The sequence below is a fragment of the Protopterus annectens genome, chromosome 6.part0, assembly GCF_019279795.1.
Source record: "Protopterus annectens isolate FY-2018-M chromosome 6.part0, PAN1.0, whole genome shotgun sequence".
Taxonomy (NCBI): domain Eukaryota; kingdom Metazoa; phylum Chordata; order Ceratodontiformes; family Protopteridae; genus Protopterus; species Protopterus annectens.
The window spans coordinates 671,734,388-671,752,839 of record NC_056737.1 but is presented as its reverse complement, the minus strand read 5'-3'; the positions used below and the strand labels follow the sequence as shown (position 1 = coordinate 671,752,839).

General features: G+C 38.3%; 1 protein-coding gene across 1 annotated transcript in view; it reads right to left on the bottom strand.

The window, feature by feature from the left end:
* The window catches only part of CEP170B (centrosomal protein 170B), a 1,277,870-nt gene that overhangs the window by 1,137,375 nt on the left and 122,043 nt on the right, over nt 1-18,452 (bottom strand). The window contains exon 2 of the mRNA XM_044074358.1: nt 9,999-10,137. Within this exon, the coding sequence (XP_043930293.1) occupies nt 9,999-10,118 (120 nt within the window). The 5' untranslated portion in view covers nt 10,119-10,137. The remainder of the gene's footprint in view (nt 1-9,998; nt 10,138-18,452) is intronic.

The following is an 18,452-nucleotide window of genomic DNA, read 5'->3' as shown; positions in this document are numbered from 1 at the left end:
GTGTGTTCGAGTCTGTCCATAGTGGCAGTGTTATGGGAAGTTTTTTTAAGACAGTGTGTAGGGTTATGGTTAGCACCCATTACTAAAGTGGTGAGTGGGGTACAGTTTACTTCATATACCTTAACTGTAATACCCAAAGATCTATACTTCTGAACTTTGGATCTAGCCTTTCTAACATTAGCTGGATACTTTCAGTCACATGGATCTAATTAATTCTCTTTAGAAAATGGCTATACCTTAAGCTCAATACCCTTCTGGAAAGAAGATGTTCTACTACAGGGTATTAATGTAACGTGAAAGCCCGGTATCAAATCAGCTGCATCAAGACAGCACATTAAGCTGCCATGAAGCTTAGACTGAGGGGAAAAAAATAAAACAGCTGCCATTTTGTTTACACTCACTAAAAGTGACAGTTTAATGAGCATAAATAAGTAAATAAAAAGAAAAAAAAATAACTCCAGTAACAAAAATAACTACAGGACAGTTACAAAGACTTACTAGCCTTGCATTTCACTTTGCCATCGCTAAAGTTTGAGATGCAGTCACCATGTGTGTGTGTGTGTGTGTGTGTGTGTGTGTGTGTGTGTGTGTGTGTGTGTGTGTGTGTGTGTGGTGTTTGTTTCTATGCATGCGTGTGTCTGTGTGTACATACATGTTACACCCCAGGGAAGTCTGTTATTTCCTGAATAATACCCACCGTGTCGAGCATCATTGTTTGCTTAAAGATTCTGACATCTGCCATCAGGAGATGATTGATCAGGAAATCTGATTAGCTGCTTACAAGCACAGATGCATAAGTGCACTGCAAACTTACCTTTATGATTATTATATAATATCAAATTATTTCCCTCTAGTACATACTTAACTTTATCCAGCCTGATCCACTTCAGTCTGACTATATCTTAGTGGTCAGTGACATATTTACAGTCTTAACCTTACCAGATGGTGCTGATAAAATGACAAAGACTGTTCCTATTTTGTCTCCACCTAAAGAGCACGCAAATAGCTAGCTGAGCTGACTACCTCAGTTAACTGCACAACAATCCCCTATGCAGCCCTTGCCTCTCCCTCTTCTCTTGCATGTATTAATTTATTTATTTATGGACATTTGCTTATTAGAGACAGTCCAACTTGGCACAGGTGCCTTTTTCCACTGGAAGCCTGAGAAGAAAAGCTCCAAGGTATTACATTTAATGCAATCAATATTTACATAAACAAATGTTGTAATGCAGTTTCAGTGAATACATACCATACTAGTCAATATAATAAAATCTGCATTGATATTCACAAACATTAACTTTACAAGCCTTGTACTAAAACTTTATGGAATGAAGAGTGACGTACAAAATAGGTAGGAGTAATTTATACAATACAATAGAGTGGAGTATTAGAGGAGATAAGCAAGTTAATGTATTTTGGAGCCTTTTATTTTCATAAGAATTTTATCTAATTAATAAACATATGGTAATAGTTAATACATATTATTTAATGTCTGTTCATGTACATTTAAAATGCTTGTAATATGTTGCAGCTTTTCTCCATGGGCCTCTGCTGCTAAGGTTTATTTGACTGAACCCAGTCAAACACAGTAAAAGCAAAATAAAATAAAGGAATTTCCTTACTACCTCCAAATAAGAAAGTCAACTTCCTACAAAGCTTTAGTATGCCTCAGTATGGGCATTTCTAACACTTGAAATCATTTTATCAAAAAGCATCAGTGCCTTCCATGTTCCCCTCTTTTGTCCAAAGTAACCATCTTCCAGTCACCTTTTAACCACATTACTCAACAATATTTATTTATTGGCAGTCTGTTTGCTTGTTGGTTTGTTTCCAGAGTGGGGTAGTGTACTGATCAAAAAGGGCCCGTCTTCACCCGATGCCCATGCTCACTATGGAAAAGTCAAACAGTAAACAGTTCCTAAGAGTAATTAAACATTTTGCCAATGACTGTATGCAAAATATGACCACAAACAAATTAACAGTCATGCAAAATATAGGATAATGACATATGACAAAGACTTTCAAATTTACACAGCACAGGCTAACAAAGTTGTAAAGTACATGGCTATATTCAACTACAAAACTATACATAAATTCTATACATTTTAAAATAATAACTACACAAGTAAACTATTATATACATAAATATGAAACTAACACAAGTTATGAAAGAGTTAATCAAAAGAGAAAATATCAACAGCACTACATTTAAGGAAAGAGGAAACGGGAGCAAACTGAACAGAAAAACAGCTCAGGTCCTTAACAAATGCATGAAATGGGAACATGAAAACCTGTCTTCTAAGAGTTCTCAATGTTGTGTCTTGTTGTGTCTTTCGGCTTTTCCCGGTTAGGGGTCGCCACAGCGGAACTCCGGTCCGCTAATGACTGGCAGTAGATTTACGTGCCGAGTTGCCGGCCCTGATGCACAACCTTCAACGAAGGTACGCCCATTCACGCATGTCTCCACACAGAAGACGCTCTAACTGAGAATCGAACAGGACAACGTCTTATTGTGAGGCGACAACGCTACCGCAGCACCACCACCGCAGTGTTTCTAAGAGTTCTCAATCTAAAGAGGAAATGACTCACAGTTTCACTGTTTCTGACTTCTAGAGACAGTTCATCCCATTGTTTTGGGGCAAGTAAAGAAAAACACCAAGTGGCAGCAGTTACTGTACTTTGTGATCAGTACATAAAGGGGCAGAACTGACTTGAGACTGAAGACAGTACAGTGAAACTGTAGGTTGTAGGAGTCTAAACTTAAGCTAAGAAGACATTTTTTACAGTAAGCAGAAGAGAAACATCTTTTCTTTACACTAAAGCCTTTTAACACTGAGAGAGGGCTGTACAGTGATGTTCCTGTTTAGGTGACAGCAGAATGAATAAGTATATATGGCTGCGAAGAATTCACACCTTTTTAAGCTTATGATAAGAAAAGTACAAGAGCAGGGGTAGTCCACATTCAAGCTGTATATGTAATTTATCTATTGAGTCAAAAGCCTGAAGGCTAAGAAAATGAGTAATTTGGTAGCAACAGAGCAGGCAATGATTGATGTGGTTTTCAAGGAAGGTAATGTAATCAGACATCAAGGCAAAGTAATTTAAATAGATACTCAAGACATCTGTATCCAGAAATGGTTTCTAATGAGTTTATTTTAGTAACTGAAGAATGGCGAAAGAAAAGAGCAGAGGAGTATTCCTCCGGAATTTAATCAATAAGATGTTGAGGTCATTTAGTAGCTCAGTTCTTAATGGAACGGATGGTCGTAGCAGACCTGAAGATAACTAGATCATCAGCATACAGAACACAGTTGAAGAAATGTAGGTCTGAGGATAGCAAATAAATAAATATGAAAGGGATGTGGTCCAAGCACAGACCATAGGAGCTATTCCAGAAAGTTCAGGAGCTTTAGATGACAGGGTAGATCCAGTGTTGATCACAAATGATCAGTTTGAAAGAAAATCACCGAACCAATTAACTGCAGAAGGCCAATGATGACAAAAAGAAGACAGTTGATTAACAAACTATAAATGATCAGCCCAAAACCTTTAATAAAATCAATAAAAAGAGCAGCTGGAAGATTAACAGAGTTCATATATGTGAAAACAGAGTCAGTGAAAGTTAAGAGTACTATAAGTGCAGTCCTACCTAGGGTAAAGCCATGTCTGCGTCGAGGGATGTAATCTTATGTTTATTTATAGATTTTTTTTTCAAGAAACATGGCAAAGAAGTGGAAAAGACAGATGATTCTGAATACATTTTTTAATTTAGGTGATTTCGTCTTCATTAACAATACAATAATGGCATTTTTTTCGTTGAGAATGAGATTTACCCCGTGTAAGAGATACGTTAAAGAAAAAAAGAACATGACATAGGATACAGTCTTCATAATGTTTAACAATGAAAAGAAGACCAAACCAGCTTTAACAAGGTTTAGGAGTGACTCAAGAACTATTTCATCTTCTTCAGCTGAGATCTGTCTATGGAAGAATAGTGGGACAAAGAGGTTGGAAGTGAGGGGATAGAAAAAAAGAAGGTGGAGCGTTCGGTTTAAAGTCTCTAGCACAGAAAGAATAGTTTGTTGGGGAGGTTTTAGCTCCACTACAGATTTTATTAACTTTTGACCATAACTTTTAGCGTAACGCATGTAAATGTAATTGATTTTCAAGGTAAGGGTTGAACTTTTGCCTTTTTGTCTCCCAAATGTCTTTTAACACTAACTTCTAAGAAACATAAATGTTTTTAAGGGGAATATACTAGTTCTGTTTTTTTCATGAATGCCAGGATTTGTGCCTTTCTTTCTAAGAGAAGAATGTCTACAGACATCCAGGGAGTATGACTTGCCTTCTTTTAGTATAGAATGGGAAGTAAATATTAACTTTGTAAGGTATCCAAGTATGGAATGTCAGGGTATTGTAAATGGAAGCACTGGGACCACTTTAAAGTTGAATATTCAGTCTGAAAGCAAGGATGTGATTAAATGATGTGTTTCTAACAGATATAAACACTGATGGAACTTTATTTTTGGGCCACTAAAAATAATATGGCACTGGGTACTAATGTTTGGTGCCTGTATATTGATTTTGTGCTACTAATCTTTGATAACCATATTCAGAACAGGATGATGAGCAAGGATTAGGTTATGCAGGATCATTAACTAAAACAGACATCCCTTGGCCAGTTAAGGTTCCAAGAACATCTTTCAGGGATATTATATTAAGGCTTTCTACCAATTACCTAAACTTAAAACATGCTCACTTTGAAACCTTAATGAATGCCTATAAGCTATTCATCTACTCTGTACATTTTCTACTTATGTCTTCAGTCATCCCAAAGTTATTCCTACTCAAACTATGCTTCTATGATTACTTCAAGAAAGGTGTAACCAGGCAAGTGTACGAAGCATTTTAAGCTCCCTAGTGGTTATAATGTTTCATGTTTTACAACCTAGCACCTTACTGGCTTCCCTCACGACCCTTTTTAATTTCCCTGAGTGACGAAGTTATTTGCAGTTAAGGATGATAATGACTTTGATATGCTTTACTTTCCACTGGTCACACCTGGCTACATGCTTCCCAATACATGTTTTCTACCTGGGGTTCAGTACTTATAAGTGCAAAACCTTAAATATGTTTGTAATGAGCATTAAGCACCATCTGCATATCCATTCCCTTCTTAAATTACTCAGCAAGTGCATCCCCTTTTAGAAGTGACTGACCCTACTTTTTATTATCTGAAAACAAATTTAAATGGATCTCTTTATTTTCCAAGATGTCTGATGATACAAACATTCCAGAAAGTACAAGCTCAAGTACACCCCAAGTTGTACCCATATATGTCTGTAGTCGGCCATCTTAATGACATGGTTTTCAGTTTTCAGGTCAAAGAGGAATTGATTTTGTCAGTTTAACATAACTCTCACCAACTTTAATCAAGCTTTCTTCACAGCTGCCCCTTCAACAACTTAAAGATCTCAATCAAAACTTTATCTTTATCACTGTTAACTACAGCTTACCAACCAGGGGCAGTCACACTGGCAGTTTTCCACAAAATGAAACTTCCTTTTCAGCTCTCACTCCTATAGTATCAGTCCATTAATGACAGATGTAGTGCAAAGTACTACTAGCTAGTCAGTAAAAAACATCTCTGACATTGACCAAACATACCTTAATAGTAAATGATTATGTTCAAGTGACAAGACAGCACAACAAGCTCCTGCCCAAGGCAGCATGCATAGATCATAGGTTTATAGTTTCATAGGAGATTACTAGATTAATGGCTCAAGAGCCCTTACAAAACCAGCCAGTTTTACCAGGAATTTACCCAATTTTCTATCTCCAGGGGAAAGATAATAAGGGTCAGCAAGTGGGCTTTTGACAGTTTTTACAGACTGCCCCTGCCCATAAAGACCATAGGCACTGGCCCAAGAGTGAATCTGTGATTTTCCATCCATTGGTCCAGACTGAGCCTGAAGGTGGTCAGGGAAGGGCTCTGCTTCATGTGAATAGAAAGACTATTCCAAAGGAGGGGCAATCTCTGGGATAAATATCTGTCTCTTCAGCATGATCTATTCATGTCAGAGATCAGGCTTAGATGCTTGGAGCAGGAAACCCTCTTGCAGCAGTTAAGTTTGTGAATATACACTTCCATCAGGGTTGGGTCAGAGACTGCCTTGTAGATCAAGTATAGCTCACACCCCTCAGTAATTGGTAGAAACTGAATACAGTGAAACCTCTAAGGACATTCTAACTGTTGCAGGTGCCTCACAAGGTACATGCCAAATGGTGCATTGTACTTGATTACTGGTCTGCTGAGGACTGAGTGCAGTGGTACTATGACATCCTTAGATCTGGATACCATGCCCTAACTTATAAGCTGAGCCACATAGAAGTATTTCCTCACCACAGTCGACAAAGTGGTCAAAGTTCAGACTACTATCTATCCAAGTACCCACATCTATCACTACTGGGTCTACTCTTAGGGGGTGCTATCAATGTTGTAATTTGCAGGGGTACTTAACTTTCCAAAGGGTATTCTTATGCACTTCTTCGCATTTAGTTTGAGGCTGTGACTCTGACATCAGACATTGGTCCGTGTCAGACCTTTCTGTAGGATATCAACATCATTTGAGGAATTGTAACACCCCTCCTCTGCGCCAGAAATCAAGGAGTCTCAATCCTCACCACTGACAGAAGGGGGAATGATTTAGGAGAAAATGGACACACACAGTACTTTCAGATGCAGCTCTCTGCACTAAGCACAATTTCCCTTAAGAGCACACAGGAAGCACACTCCAGATCTGGAGTTGAGTTTTCCTCTACAGGCCCCAAAATAAGAATTTACCTTTCTCTCTGCAGAAACCAGTGCTCTATTTCCCTGTTCCAAGTAACTGACACACACACTCTTTGAGATTTGATTTTCACACACACACACACACACACACACACACACACACACACACACACACACACACCTGGGAATGGCTGGCACAGATTTACCTGCTATACCACCCCTACCCACACTATAAGGTAGAGTTACTGCAACCAGCCAGCAACTTTAAGGCTCGTACCAGGGTACCCAATTACTCTTAGTAAATTTATTACTACACAAATGGAAATGTTAACCAAGCAGCAAGAATTTCAGGAGTATGAAGCCCACAGTACCACCAAATAAATACAATTACTCTCAAAGGTTAAACTTTTTTCTAAAGGACCAGCCACAATGAAAGGTATAGATATATTTAATAATAAATAATAAAATAGAAAACATGAAAATACTGAATGTCTATTTACAATAAACCCAGAGTTTCAATTCACAGGAAATATAAAAACAACACAGATGGAAAGATTCAGACAGATATTTTCCTAACTGAAGAATTACTGTTCACTAGTTAAGTTACTTACAAAAGCAAGGCAAGGTGAAGTGGGTGAGTGGTCTTTGTTGTCAAGTTCCCAAACACAGCATGCTAAGTGTCACTATCACATCTCTCAATAATAGCTAAATACAATTTTAGTGCTGGCTATAGAATGACATCACATCTGGTCACCTGACTCTTTGGTTCCCTCACTAACACCAGATTAGAAGCTGAATCAGGATCTAGCACAGATGTGTCACAATACACACCTAAGGTATCTGGAGACTAAAACAATCCCAATACTTTCATCCTTTCTGGAAAGACTAACCACCCATTCTCTGGCACCCAAGGGTAGCAATTAGTTCACTACTAAGGACAATAAGAGCCCAGGCCTTTCCCAGACATTGCATCTCTGGCTGCATTCAGGCCTATGAGATAACATTGCCTTTATCGCCTAAACCAAGTAATTTAATTTCTGGCTATTTTTCTTAAGGTAAGTTGAGTTGAGCTTAACCCCTTCCCTTCCAGCAACCTCTGTTAACATACATACAATTCCTCAGTTACAACAGTACAGTCTGATATAAAAGTATATTTCTTTTCTGTCCAGCAGGACCCACTGTTGATACATTTTCAACACAAGCAACTTTACAAATACATTTTTAACACAAGCATCTGTACAAATCAGTTTGATATACAAATGACATACAATTCTTTACAAAATGCCAGCTAGGTATTCACTGCCCTACTCTCTCTGGCATCACTGTCATTGACTGACATATGTTTAACATGTTAACATTACTCATACCAACTATCATCTCTGTTTTCCCACTTAGTGTACTCTCCTTAGTAACACAGTAAGCAAACAAGCAGCATATGTATAATATTAGCGTTACTTGAACCAACTATGGTCTCTGTTTTCTCAGTCCATCTACTCTCCTTAATAACACATTAAGGTATCATGCGACATGTTTATCATATTAACATTACTCATACATTTTATGGTCTCTGTTTCCCTGTCATTCTACTCGCCTTAGTAACAGTAAGCTAACAAGCAGCATATGTACAGTATTACCATTACTTGGACCGACTATAGTCTCTGTCTGCTTTCCAGTTATTCTGCTCTCCTTAGTAACACAGTAAGGTACAATACATCATACTTATCATATTAACATTACTCCAACTATTTATGATATCTGCTTTACCAGTCATTCTACTCTCCTTAGTAACACAGCAGGCTAACAAGCTACATATGTACAATATTATCATTCCTTGTACTGACAATGGTCTCTGTTTTCCAGTCATTCCACTCTGGCAAGTAACACAGTAAAGTTGCATGCAGCATACTTATCATATTAACATTACTTGGACCAACTACAGTCTTTATTTTTCCATTCACTCTACTCTCCTTAGCAACACAGTGATGTAGCATGCAGCATACGCACCATGTTAACATTACTCAGATCAACTCATCTATGGTATCTGTTTTCCTGGTCATTCTACTCTCCTTAGTAACAAAGCAAGGTAGCATGCAGCATATGTATCATATTAACATTACTTGGATCAATTATGCTCTCTGTTTTCCCAGTTAATCTACTCTCTTTCGTAACAGAGTCACAGTAACTTCATAAATGTTAAGAGGTAACCACTAAGTATAGTCTGACTTAGAAAGTGGGTAGCATAAACACAGACTAAATGAGCAATCAAGGGGAGGCATGGTACGAGCCAAGGAACAGTCAAAAAGGAAAGGAGGTGATGACCAATACAGCTGATAGTCTAACAGTGAATTCATCAGTAGCTAATAAGTTGTTGATGTCAACTCTAGAGCTTCAATATTCATCTGTGCATAGAAAAGGACAGAAATAACTTATTTCAGAAAGTGACAAAGCTTGCATTTCCTTACCACTAACTATGACATTTTAAAAATGCCAGTACAAATGAGGTCATATGAAGTGGCAATCTATATGACTTAAATTAGAGTGCTTATTTTTTCCTTGAGTAAACTGTTTTGCTGTATCATATGAAAAGATCAAAACATCTTTACAGTACATCGAGCTCTGATATTTAAATTTTTGTCAGACACACCCACTCTTTCTCCGACACATGTACAATATAGCTATTATTTGAACAGTTTTTGTGTCTTTAAGCCAATGGGAAAGAAATTATGCATTCTATATTACTTTCCTATTCAAAATAGGTATTAAAGTACCAGCACCAGTATTTAACATCTCCTGATAAAGGGCTCATGTGATCCTAAAAGCTCAAGTAAGCTGCAATGCAACAAAAATGTTAGTTCACTAAATAGTACTCATTTTTAAACAAAATACAAAAGTCATAAATAAGGAAAAACAGCATGCACATTTAAAATAGATGTACTGCAACATGAAATCTGTGCTTGTAGTAATGAAATGTAGAAACTGACAAACTTAAGTTACAAAACATAAAAAGAGCCCACAGACTAAAGGAGAGCAAAGAATTAATTTTCACATATAATAAATTACTTCAACGCTGAACTCGCCATTAGTACACTTTTCTCACACCATTAACTTTAAGTATTTGCAAAATGTAGTTAACAAAATAAGACAAATCTTAAGTCACCAGTAAAATTATAGCTTTACTTCTGACAGTATGAAAGTAAAAGACTACCTGTAGCATAAATTCACAGTCTTCTCGCCCAACAAAGATCATCTCCCGAGGGAGGCGGTGGCGAGTTCCGGAACCGCTCACCAGGAACCATGAAGTCACACTCATTTTTGCTGATGGCATTTACTGACATTTAACCATCCTAAATGAAGACAAAAATAATGTATCAAACATTAAAATGCTTGTGCAGATAAGTACCACTCCAAGGCACTACGTTTAGTCACCTTTTCAAGAACTTTACCAAAAACACATTTGATAAGTTCTGACTAAGAAAATTAACAATGACATGCAAAATAAAGTTATTTCTTTTCTGCATGGATTAAGAAAGTATTTGTTTTGGGTGCTAGGCTTGTGTCTGAACACTAGAGATCGGCACTCATTAATCACTGCTGTATGAATAACAGAACTTGCACTTAAAGATTGCTATTGCTGTGTCTCTGGGATTTCGAGATACAATGATCTCTGAGTTTATAATAAGTAACAAAGGTGTGTGGTATGCAGCTCCACCACACAAATAAGGTTCAAGGGAACCTGCAGAAATATTATAAATTAATTCTTACTGCAACTGTGGTTCACGGCTGAATGTTTGCAATGGTTTGTGAGCATTTGTTTCACTTCAGGAAAACAGTTCCCACTAAACATCCTTGTCTCTCCTCAATTTTTTAAAAAAATAATCACTAATCACATCCCTAAAACCTTAGAAAGGAATACAAACCTCTTCAAGGAAATTATTATAAACTGCCAATGCTGGCTTACGGGGGGGGGGGGGGGTTAAAATACTATTACAGAGCACCACAGCTCTATGTGCCTATGCATATTAGGATCTGGAATTCAAACTTACAGTTACATCTAAATACAACCAAATAACATAAAAATAACTGTTGGAATCAATGAGACAAATTAAATATGTACACATGACATGCTCCGTCATTAAAAAAGATTCTAAGTGTGGTTCTCTGCAGCAGTAAGTATGTCAGTGTCCAGGCAGCCATGAACAGCCTTTTGTGAGTAACTCTGCAGAAAATCTACACATTGCTCTGCAAGATTTCCAGAAATGGGTTAGAGACGAATAAAAAAAATGGATAAAAAAATATTGTCTAGAACAGTACTCCCTTACTGATAGTGTCTGAAGCACAGTAACTCTTTATCACCTTTCCATATTCTTTTACATGCCTCCACTATCCCAAAGCACATCATTCTACCTCACACCCAAGAACAGGAGATCCAGAAAGTTAGCAGGAAGATATAGGATTGTAACACTGCTGGGAAATGAAGTCACAACTGTATAAGGGCTCTTAGGTATACAGGATGGTGTGAAACTGGGTAGAACGCAATTTTCACATGCTCTCACCCAAATGTAATAATTACACCACACCCAGAGTGGTGCAACTAATGTTAAAGCACACTGCACACACCAAGTCATAAAGAATGTAGCATAACAGCACCCGCTGGTATGTTCCCATACGTATACAGTTTGCACTCCCTGACACTTAATTTTGTTTAATTAGGTAGGCAGTATGGGTAAGCATCAAAACAAGTACTCCCTCATACTATACATGGATAAACACGCGCGCATGCACACACACACACATACAATTACTCTCTCAAACAAACAGCCATTCAATTTACTACCCAAACACATATTCATTTAAACATCACATCCACTTCCGACTACCTGCTAGCCAAATACCTTCGACTTGCACATATTAAATTCAATAATTCAACTATAAGGAGACTGAAATATCTAACCAGCTTCTCCTGCAAACCACTTTTAGAGCTTAAAACTCCAACCCTAAACGATGGTAACATCCACCCTAACCCAGGACCAACTAATGTCTCCACTGAAACAACTTACAGTATCACAAACTCCACCCTTCCAACCCTAACCACTGTCTCAAACGCCTTACTTATAGGGCATCTCAATATCTACAGTATTAACAACAAGGTTGCCCATCTCCATGCCCCTCTTGAAATCCACTCCTTTGACATCTTCTGTCTTACTGAAACTTGGTTGAAACCTGGTACTAAAGACAATGAAATACTTCCCCCAGACTACAACATATTGAGACTGGACCACATAAAACGTAAGAGTGGGGGAGTAGCACTGCTGTTTAAGACTGGACTACAGATCTCCTCTGTACCTTATAACACACTACAGGATAGTAAGGCTGAACTCCTTATTTCTAAACTACAACTAAACCCTAATAAATCAATCTATATCATCTGTATCTATCTACCACCTGGTAATAATAATACCATAATAGAGAATATCCTAAGTTGGGTATCTACTACTTACCCACAAGAAACTATCATATTAGGAGACTTTAATTATGACTGGTCTTCTGTCAATACAGATAATCCTTCCTCACATATTAATCTTCATGGCTTTACTCAGACAATCATCAACACCACTACAAGAATCAATAAACCTAACAACAAAGAAAATATTTTAGATTGGATTCTTATTAACAAACAACAACAAACTTATTTAGTAGGAACTCTGCCTGATGATGTAAGCGATCATACTTTAACTTACATCATAAGACAAAAGAGTGACATTACTAACACCCCAACCTATAGGATCTCACGAAGCAATAAACACTTTAACCCATTATTATTACAAAATGAACTAAATGCCTGCAACTGGAACCCTCTAAAAATTCTCCCCCTTGAAGAAGCTGTTAAATATTTCAGTGCTAAATTCTTAACAATCCTTGATGAACACGCGCCAAAATGATCTATTAGAGTTAAATCCAAGCCAGCCCCCCTGGCTGTCTAAAGAAACAAGACAAAAAATATTACTTAGGAACAAATCTTGGGCTAAGTGGAGAGCTACCAAAACTACCTCTGATCAACAAGCCTTTAGACAGTTAAGAAACAGTACTAAAAAGCCATATTCACGGACAAAAAGTACTACTATTGTAAATTACAGCAAACTCACCACAACAACCCCCAAAGGTTCTGGTCAACCTTAAAAAGACTCTTACACCCAGGCCAGTCTAGTACACCTTCCCCCTTAGGGGCTGAAAAGAATACCACACATCAAACTGCTAATGCCTTTAATACCTTTTTTACTGGCACCATTAATTCACTAGCTTGTCACCTTTCCATAGACAAGTCTAGCCTCCCTAGCTCCACATCTCCTAATCTCCCTATATTCCAACTACAACCCATCTCTATCACCTATATCCAAAAACGTATCCAAAAACTTAAATCCTGTACCCCCTCTGCTGATCAGTTACCATCTGAATACCTTCAAAAAGCAGCTGAAGCAGTTGCCTATCCCATATCCATCCTTATAAATAGAACCATCGTTGAAGGAACCATCCCTGTTATCTGGAAAATCTCCCACATTATCCCCTTACATAAAGGAGGTAACTCTAATGAGTATTCTAACTACAGGCCTATAGCACTCATCACCTTTAGCAAAAATTATGGAGAAATGTATTCACCATCAGCTAATGGACCACGTAACTCAACATAACTTACTAACTGCCAGCATGGCTTTAGGCCATTTCATAGCACCATCACAGCTCTCCTATCCTTTACTAATTACATCAACAGAAACCGCAACAACAACATCCTCTTATCAGCACTCTTTATAGACCTGTCAGAAACCTTTGATATGTTAAACCACCTCCTGCTCATAGAAACCCTAGAATCTCTTTCTCTAGACCCCAAGGCTGTTCACTGGCTCACTTCCTACCTCAGCAACAGGCAACAGGCAGTTCTTTGGGAAAACAAACTTTCATCCCTTCTGCCTGTCTCTCTTGGTGTCCCTCAGGACTCCACTCTAGGACCTCTTCTCTTCTCTTTATTCATAAATGACCTACATGTAGCAATACCTCAAGGTACATACATACAATATGCAGATGATTCTACACTCGTATGTTCTGCTAAAGCCACATCAGAACTACAAACACTAACACAGAATGTATTTAACACAGTTGAGGCATGGTTCTTGAAACATTGCCTCCTTTTGAATGCCAAAAAAAAACAAACTCCTGCTCTTTAGGCCTAATAGTAAATCCCCCCCCAATAGAATTCTCTATCATATCCAATAATGGAACCCATATATCCCCTGATTCTACCACCAAGCTGTTAGGTATCACAATCGACAATAACCTCACCTTTAATAATCACATTAATAACACTATTAAAACCGCAAATAAAAAACTGGGCTCCTTCTACAGAATTAAAACCTTCTTAACTCCAACAGCCAAAACTACACTTGCTCACTCTCATCTTATTTCTACTCTTCTCTACTCTTCACCCATATACACTAACCAAAAGAAAAATAATCTCACTAAACTAGCTAACACATACAATAGCATTGCCATATTTGTTACCAGGAACCCATTTAGAACTCACCACTGTCAGAACCTACAGCAATTAAACTGGCTTGAACTAAAAAACATGCTGACACTTTCCCAACTCACCTTTGTCCATAGGATATTTTACCAACCTAATAACATACCTATACTTTCGAACCTTATCACCCCTTATACTAACCTAAATTCCTTACGCTCTTCGAGCAAACTTCTTGCGAGGTTAACTAAGTCTAACAACATCGCTGGTGACTCCCTATTCTCCAATACCATAGGTAAATATTGGAATCTTCTACCTACTGCTCTAAGTTCTATTCCCTCCCCCTTCCTCTTTAATCAAAAGCTTAAAAAACATCTTAAAACACACTGGTTATGCCCATGCATCAATCCTGACTAATCTTGTGATTCCACTAATTATTCTTTTATACTACCTTCTTTCATTATTCTCTACTGCTTACCCCTCGGGAAGCTTCTAGCAAAAGCACCTTTGCAAGTAGTAACTGTTACAAATTATTAACTTTGGATGTGTAATTAATTGCTGAATGTACTGTATATTTTCACAGATGTTTTACTGTAACAGAACTCTTCTATCTTGTATTCTGCAATACAAATTAGGGCGATGTCCTTCCTAGTATAGATGCATGATTAGTTTAATGTAGTTTAGAATCATGTTTTGCCTGGTATTTTCTACCGCCTTTCTTTGCTTTTGTAGATAATTTATCTGTTTGTTTCTATGTGGAGCTTTTCTCCCCGAGCCTCTGCTGAAAATGGAAATATATCCAGTTGGACCAGCCCGGTAAACAAATGTAAAATAAATAAAATAAATAAAAATATATGTATATATAGTAGCAAAATGCAACTGTATATGAACAAAATTAATAACAGACACTACAGGCATTACAAAAAGCTAGGCAAGTAAGAAAACGGATACGGTACGGAACTTCAACTCTTCAAATTCACAAACACAGCTAAGTGACTGAGTAAGCAGTCTCAGTACAACTCAAATTACGTTGTCTGATCAAGGCTTCCTGATGCAAGGGAGCAACCCCCTAAACGGGAATAACCAACTCAGAGTTGCTGAACTGCAGAGAAAAGAGAATTCACATTTTGAAAATGGTGATTCTGGCTTGACAGTGCAGTCTCTGAGGAGCTGATCTCAAAGGTATCAGACATTTCCTGAAAAATATACAGGTTTCTCAATATGATACACTACACTTAAAGCAGTTAAGTATATAGTGAGCTACAGTCTTCTGACCTATGTTTGTTTTGAAACTTTTGCCTTATATGCTATGTACGTTTGACATAATTACAAAAGAAAACAAAAATTATAAAAAGCCCAAAGCTCCTGAAGCATCTGTTAAAACAAGCATTTACTTCTAAGCAACAATTACCTGGTTAATGACATCTAAAGCCCAATGATAATAATGGGATCATAGGAAGTTACTAGGCTAATGGACCTAGGGCCCTAACAAGCCTAGCCAAGTACAACTCCTGTTCCCAAGGATATCACGGTATTAAGCAGAACTAAGTTAACAACTACTGCACCTGTCCAAGAAGGATGAAAAGGACTGCAAAACACATGCCACTATAGCTGGCTCTGTGGCACAGAGGGATGAAGCTCTAGCAGTAACCACAGTAACTGATGGCATGGTGCTGGAGGAATTGAATGGGAATGGCTTGAGTGAACAGCTGTCAGTCACTCATTCATCCAGGGTTAAGGATGGCACACCAGTCCTCTGCTAGACTTGACACCTGCAAGAGGCCATGTGTGCCAACAAGCTGTGTAAATACCAAAAACAAGTGCCCACCAAGCAGTATCCATGTTGTAACTAGAAGTAAGACACATGCTGCCTGAATGACAATACCTTTCCTGTAAGAATAGGACAAAAAGTGGAGGGGGAATAATGGAAGGCAAGGAAGAGGAGGAAAAGACTAGAAAAATGTCAGTGCGGACCAAACACTGCATAGAAGACAATAACTGTCTCCTTTAAAATGCAATGAAACACGGAGGGACTACGGCTAACAAAGTTTGCAGACAACTGCAAACTGGGTGCCATAATTGAGACCTCTACTGACGTAGATATCCTTCAAAAGGGTCTTATGGATACAAATACGTGGTGCCAAAACCACGGCCTCGAGCTAAATGCCAAAAAGTGCATCGTCATCCCCTTTGAGAAAAAACAAGTACCTGTGAATTACAACATAGGTGGTAGCCCACTTACCACGGAAAGTGTGATAAGAGACCTAGGGACTCAGGTGGATAGTGACCTCTCCTTCAACAACCATGTTGCTAAAGTGGTTAGAAAATCCTTCTACGTGGCCTACCTTATCACAAAAGGGTTTGCATCCAAGAATAAGGATGTTATTGTCCCCCACTACTCATCACTCATTAGACCCGTTATTGAAAATAATGCCCTGTTCGGGATGTTCCTAACAAGACATCTGCAACAACTGGAGGGGCCTCAAAAGTACCTCACAAAGAGGATAACGGGCCTGAAACAGTTGCCCTATGCCATGAGGCTAAAACACTCAGACTGTACTCGGTCGGGTACCGACTACTCAGGGTTGATCTCTGCCTGACATACAAGGCTATGTCAAACCCCAAATTGCTAGAAATGCTCCACCTAAGGAAAATCCAATCCACCAGAGCTACTCACTCAAGGGACTTAAACCTGACATCAACAATAAACAGGACTTGTTGGAGGGACAGATTCGTGCCCAGAGACTTCCTTTGCTCAGGAATAGGATCCCCATAAATGTGAGGCACAGCTCCTCATTAGCGCTCTTCAAGAGGAATCTTGATGAGTGGATGGGAAACAGGAAATTCACCCCTGGAATCACTTCGGTGGCCCTGCTAGACAGGGGCACAGGAAACTAAACCACTTGGGAGGGAAGCATAAGCAAAACATTTTTTGGCTAGGCTTAATTATGCCCTAGGCCCAGTAGCCTAGTACCTACCTATGAACCTATACAATACTGAAAATAAGCTGGAAAAATACTGTTATCTGGGTGCACTTCCAATTAAGGACACTTCTTAGCTGGCTCTCAGATTTTTGTAAAATAAAAATAAAACAAATCACTAGGCCTCTGAGGCAACTTCATAACTCATAGTTGTCCTAATTACATTGGACAAGTGGGTGTCTTTATCTATTAAACCCAACAGAAACATGTAGCTGTTCATGACAATTATAACTACATTTTTCTATAGTATTCAGATAATGTGAACAAAAAGCAGCTGGTACAAAACACACATGCACACGCACACATATGCACAAGTGCACACTCACATACATGCATGAACACACACACATGCGCGCGTGCGCGCGCGCGCACACACACACACACACACACACACACAAACACACACACACACACACACACACACACACACACACACACACACACACATACATGCACAAACACATTACACACACCATTGTATTTAAAGAACACAAACCTAGCAAAAGCTCTAAACGTAAAGTTCCCGTAACTGTGACTAGAAAGAACACTTTAATGACTCTGCCAGCAAGGATGAGTTACGCTATAGATATCAGGCATAATTATTTATTTTTTCTCTTGGTACTGTTACAAATGTTACGTTATAAGACAGATAGAAATGGAGACTGCACTAGTAACAGCAGGATACAAAATGAGGACATATGTGTGCCTGAGAGCAGAAAAGGGAGCCACTCTTTGCCGTCTTAAAACAAAGGGTGCATTATTAAGAAAGATCAAGAACTAGGCTTGCTGGAAGTAATGTGTAAATTAAACTGGTATTTTTATAACTTGAACATTCTGGCAGCAACCTGACTGTTCCTGGTATTTGGGGTCTGATAATCAGAAGGCTAACATGGTCCCAGAAATCATCCCTAAGGAAGGATATGTAGCCATACATTAAGAGCTTATAGAGCATGCTGCTACACTTTACAAACTGATGCCTAATTTCTGGAAAATCTGTAAACCCATAACAAATGAGTCAGTCCATAGGAAAACCTGGAATAAAGGAGTTAACTGTTCAAACAATCTGAAAGCTTGAAAGAAATGTTCGTATACTATTTTATGTCATTTACCATGCTGAAAGAGCACGCACTATAATACTATTACACAGTTATTGTAATCATATATTTAT